General features: G+C 36.6%; 1 protein-coding gene across 1 annotated transcript in view; it reads left to right on the top strand.

Moving 5' to 3' along the window:
• LOC118743710 (farnesyl pyrophosphate synthase-like) overlaps positions 1-5,261 on the top strand; it is a 6,887-nt gene extending 1,626 nt beyond the window's left edge. The window contains exons 2-7 of the mRNA XM_036476471.1: positions 603-697; positions 3,634-3,704; positions 3,782-3,922; positions 3,995-4,356; positions 4,447-4,673; positions 5,035-5,261. Of these exons, the coding sequence (XP_036332364.1) occupies positions 603-697; positions 3,634-3,704; positions 3,782-3,922; positions 3,995-4,356; positions 4,447-4,673; positions 5,035-5,219 (1,081 nt within the window). The 3' untranslated portion in view covers positions 5,220-5,261. The remainder of the gene's footprint in view (positions 1-602; positions 698-3,633; positions 3,705-3,781; positions 3,923-3,994; positions 4,357-4,446; positions 4,674-5,034) is intronic.
• Positions 5,262-5,921: the final 660 nt, after the last annotated feature.

Raw genomic sequence — 5,921 nt, 5'->3', positions numbered from 1 at the left:
TAGAAGTCTGAAATGCGACTATGAATAGAAGTGAATTTTAAGTTGGTACTTAAATTTAAGTTGCAAATTTATTAGTTTCGACTTAGTAGCTGGACTATGAATACGTGCCAATAACACCCTAAATTTACTGCATACTCACCTACATACATATATAACCATATGTATGTACATTAGATCGTACCACCATACAAGATAATACAAAAAAAGTCCCCAAAAGTCTTATTTACATTGCAAGCCGACTTCGAAAAAATATTTTTTTTTGTTCGAACCTAGGGGTCACTTTTTACTTTTTTTAAATACCCATGTTCAAAGATATTCGAGCCACTGGAATAATCAAAAAACTTCCTTAACAAAAGTTGATTTGTTTTTGGAGAGCTGTAATTTACTGACATTATGGTGAGGTCAATAAACTTTAAAAAAAAGTATATTCGAGGCAAAAACATGGATACATCATTCTTTAAGAACTGCCTGTAAATGCGAAAAATGTATAAAGGCGATCCATACATCGACCAAAATTTTTTTTTGTGTCTAATGTACATACATACGTACAAGATAATGGATACGTTGTAATTATTTTGTTTATTTAACCAACTTTTATTTAGCAAACAATCAACATTAGAAATTCAGCCTGCTCAATCCCAACCGCGTTTGACAATGTCAAAGGACGAGATCAACCAACATTTGGCTGTTTATCCAGGTATGTAAAATATTATTTCGGAAGTCTTCACTCAGTAGGCCCAAAAATATGGAGGGTAAGTTCAGGGATTGGTATATATCTGGCGTACTTCCCAGTGGTAATTTAACCCCGATTTTGGCTAGCATATCAGCCCGCTCATTCCATGCAATTGCTTTGTGTACTGGCACCCAGTAAATAGCGACTCATCTGTTAATGCTGAATTCATCTAACGTTTAAAGTCTAAAAAAAATATTAAGTAATTTAGAGAGTTGCTAGGGGATTTCGATATTCTACAGAATTATTTGAAAAAAATTTGACTAAGGTTATTTTCAGACAAAATTTATAAAGGAAGAACTTAAAAATCTACAGAAAGTAAAACAACTGATAGTTCTTTAAAAGTATCCAGCATTTAATTCGGTTCTCTATACTAGGAATTTGGATTGCGAAAGAAGCGGACTCATGCCGTATTTTGGTGAATGCGTAATCAAAAATATCTGTGTTCGTATGGAACAGTAGCTTATGTCGAAAGGCTGGCTTTAGTATAATGCGGCATTTGCAGCACACGATTGCGAATGGCTCACTGGCGCCGAGCCTTTGAAAAACTTTTGGCAAATAAACGTGCATAAATACTTCCGATACTAGCAAGTCAATATTCTTATTAAGTCTCATCAAAAAAATTTTTGTCGTTTAAAGAATGAAGGGAATGCCGCATTATACTAAAGCCAGCTTGCCGACATAAGCTACTATTCCATACGAACACAGATATACTTGCCTGTTTCTTTAATTGGCCTCATGAATTTGCTATTAGGCCGACTTGCTTTGCTCTTGACCCTCAGACACTAAAAACCTTCCAATAGCTATGCTCTGATTTGAATCTCATCGCCGCTTAAACGGCGTAGTACAGGCCTAATCAGGACAAAGAGGACACTAGTATGGCTAAGCTCACGATGAACTCGAGCCCAGTTATCTGCTTCCCAAAAAGTGATGGAACAGCCATATACGACGTCGATGGTATCGGAAATTGTTTTACCAGTGTGAGCTACGAATAAGGCAAACCACTTAACATCCGGTATTAAAAAGGTTTGTGATGCTTCCATGATAAGCAATTCCTTCAGCAGCACGGAGGAGCGATCGCATAGCAAACCTGCGGCGGCATGCAACAGAGCGAGGCGAAGCTACCAAAGAGACAGAGCACGAGGGCCGTATGTAGACCAACACTCCTTCTATAAGCGTACGTGAAAGAAGCTGAAACAAGCTATAAAGAACAGCAAGCAAGAGTACTTCCAGAGCATATGCAATAGCGTAGATCAGGACCAGTTGAAATTAGCGTACAAAGTGGTTACAAAAAAGCTGGAAACTTCAGTGCGGTTTATATAACATGTCCCGAAGAGGCAGAGCAAACGTCGAAGCTAACTTTTACAAAAGGAAAGAGTATTCGTTGGTGCATTCAAGGAATGCTTTGCCAATGATGTGTTCCTTCTTATTTATATGGAAACAAAGCGTTTCCCCTACCCAAGGCTGCTGCTTCACCGGGAGATCCTTCAGCATATCCAGCATATCGCTCGATTGCTAGTTACGCCTTGAAAATTTCTAGTGCGTGTAATGAGCAATAGACTAGCTGCAGCAATCGAGGTAGGTGGAGGACTCTCGGATATGCACTTCGGTTTTAGAAAGAGTAGATCCACTGTATGAGCGGTCATGATAGTTAAACAACTGTCGGAAGGGCGATCAGCGCAAAGCGATAGAAATACAATAGACCGCTCCTCCCCCGCGAAGTAATACCTAGCAGTTGTTCCACGGTAAGGGGGAAATAGAGCAGGGGTGGGTTTCTGCGTTTTTGGGGTACGATGAGCAGCGTTGCCAGGTTGACGTTTTTAACGTCATTTGGACGTTTTTTTTGTATCCTGTTGACGTTTGTACGTTTTTTGTGTAAAAAATGACGTTTTTTAACTTCACAGTAATTTTTCTTTGTTACTAAATCTTGCAAGAAGAACTGATTTTGAATTATTTTCTTAATAAATCTTTACAATCTTTGCATTTTGCTGCAGCTGCTTCAAAAGATTTTTTTTTTGGATTCTTGGACTAAGGATCCTGTGTTCAAAGGCTGGGTTGTGTTAACACTTGAGGTTACGAGGCTTGCTGTAATGTTTGCAATTGCACATTAAAAGCTGAATCAGAAAGAGCCGATCTATTGCAACACGCACGGTCGCAAAAGCATCAAAATAGCTGTGCAGTATAAAACGTCAGAAAAAAGTAGGCGACTTTTTTAGGACTACATTGAAAATGTAATGAACGCAAAACAGACTGAAATATTGCTATCTTCTTCCTAGCAGAACGTAATTTAGCATTTTCGACAACCGAACCCCCTAACCAAATATGTCTACAAGAAACAAAACATTAAAAATCAACGCCCCTTTAAACTTGCACATTATTGCTCTGAAATTTAATGGGCTATCAAACTGCATACTCAAAAAAAAATCTGAATAAAAAGTTGAAAATCTAGCTGAAAATTTGCTGATTTTTTATAATTTTTGCAGTTTTTGTGGATTTATGGAAAAATAATATACATTAAATAAAAGAAAGAGAAACAGCCAAAATCGATCAAAATGTTGATGACTTAATCAGTGTATGTATAAAATTATTTTTATATGTATTAACGATCTCAAACCAGTTTACAATGAATTTTAAATGTGCTCTGTCGAATTGACATTTTAATATACCTTACGTACATATATACCTTTGTATACAATAAAAGTTTAATAAGAACAATATTTTGTACATTCATTTGAAAAAGACGTTTTTGGGTAGGAAATGACGCTTTTTCAGACCAAGAGGGACGTTTTCTCACGACGACGACCTAGCAACACTGACGATGAGGTCCATACTTATCGGCTTTTAATTATAATTAATAACTATTATACCTTAAGACCTTTGCCGACATCTTGTCTCGTTTACAGATGTTGTGGTTGAGCTTACTTCAATAGCGGATAGGTATAAATGCGAAGATGCTGTAGAATGGTTTCGAAAGGTAAATAGTATCTGCCTAATTTTTAAAACTATGGAATAAAACTTTACAGATATACATATATTGTTTTTGCTTGACAGGCTTTGGAGTACAATTTATCATTGAGCAATGCAAAAAATGGTTTAATTACAGTTCTAACTTACAAAAATTTTGCCAAAGGTGATGAATTGAGCCCGGAGAAAATTAGATTGGCGCACTTACTTGGTTGTTGTGTCGAATTGGTAGGCAGTTGTTAATAAATATTCTACAAGTAAATCATATATATTTTTTTACAATTTCCTTGTTTTTTTCAGCTGCATTGTGTACTCTTTATTACCGATGATATAGTGGATAATAGCACCACGAGACGTGGTAAGCCATGTTGGTATATGGTAGAAGAAGTAGGCCTGAACTCCATAAATGATTCGCTGATGATTGAAAACGGTATCTATGAATTTCTTAAGAATCATTTTCGGCACTTGGATTGTTATGTTGAACTGCTCGAACTATTTCATGAAAACACGTTTAAATGTATATGCGGCCAATCGTTGGATATGATCATAAGTAGAAATAATGTCCTTACCTTCAATAAGGAAACATTCAATACAATTGTGTATAATAAAAGTTCCAGCAACTTTTTCTATTTGCCCGTAGCGCTGGGTTTACGTTTGGCGGGGTGAGCAAGAGTTTGAGATACTCGTAGTATACATATGTACATATGTATGTAGATTTGTATGTATATGCTTTTTAATCTTTATCTCTATAGCGTTAAGGATAAAAAGGTCTACGAAGAATGTGAAGCCATTACTTTCGACTTGGCCACCCTCTGTCAAACACAAAATGACTACCTCGATTCATTTGGTAATCCGAACTTTACTGGCAAGATCGGCACAGACATACAGTCGAACAAATGCTCCTGGTTGGCGGTGGTTTGCTTGGAAATAGCTAACCCCGCACAGAGAGCTATCATGGAGGAATGCTATGGGAAAAGTGGTAGGTATAAAAATAGAAAAACTGTTTAAACGAACTCAAAAAAAAAAGTAATTTTTAAGCAAAAAACAAAACTGACTTCAATTCCAATTTAAAAATTTAAGAGTACCGTTAATTTCCAATAATAGGATTTAAACCAAATACTAATGGGATCACCTCGTAGGTACCACCTTAAAAAAAAAATAATCATAGAAATCAATAACCGTGGTCCAAAGTTATGCAGTAAAATAAATAAAACAAATATTCCGACGAATTGACCCGAACCTCCCTCTTTTTTTGAATTCGGTTAAACACAATTTAGATTTTGACAACAAGTAATAGCTGAATTAGTTTAAAATATGTAATTACATTTCTTCCTTTTCAGATCCGCAGAAGACTGCCCGTGTTCAAGAGCTCTACGAAGATTTGAATATGCCACGCATCTATGCCAAATACGAAGACGAAACCTTCAACAAGCTCGAGCTGCGTATTAACGAAGTATCGAATGTAGGACTGCGTGACACTTTGCTGGAGATACTGACACATGTCATTCAAAGGGGAGTCAAATAAACAGTAAAATTACGTGCATACATACATAGTAATAAAGTTAAATAAAATACGTTCTTTCATTCATTCGAATTCAGTGGGCACTTCACAGTTTCTAAAGTGTTAAGAGCGTGTCTGACGTGAAAATGCAATGAATATATTCCGAAAAGGCTGTCAAAATGAGAAATATCAGAAAGCAGTCGCTTGAGGAGTCACATCTTTCACTTAAAGTATCTTTCGTAAGAGGTTTTTTGTTTCCGAAAGGCGAATCGCGCGGGAAATTTGGGAAATCACTTTTTGGCTGTTCACACAGCGAATGAGTTTCTGGCAATATTTCTCTATACGATTGCTTTTGTTTGGTAAACGCTAAAATTAACGTTACAATGAATCCTTGCTCTCAGTTATTCAGGCAGGTTCTGAAATTCACTTCTGATTACAAACGACTCATGTTCACTTTCAATCCAAATTTTGTTATTCTGTATTTCTCATATTTCATGTCAAGAGCAAGTGAATTAATTTTTTCCTTTTCAAATTCACTTTCACTCGGACTGTAGAACTTGCCTGATTATGTAAATAAATCAGTAAAAATCTCATAATCTCGGGATTTCGGGACATGGAAAAGTGTCCGGTATCCCGGTATCCCGGGATCCAGAATGCTTACTCTATTGAATGCCATACTCTATATTAAAATGCAACCGTGCGCCGCTTGACCGTTATTTCTGTTCG

The sequence above is a fragment of the Rhagoletis pomonella genome, unplaced genomic scaffold (assembly GCF_013731165.1).
Source record: "Rhagoletis pomonella isolate Grant_MI unplaced genomic scaffold, Rhpom_1.0 Rhpom_scaffold_00007, whole genome shotgun sequence".
Classification (NCBI taxonomy): Eukaryota; Metazoa; Arthropoda; class Insecta; order Diptera; family Tephritidae; genus Rhagoletis; species Rhagoletis pomonella.
The sequence above is the reverse complement of the archived record's forward strand: the minus strand, read 5'-3'. Positions and strand labels throughout refer to the sequence as shown.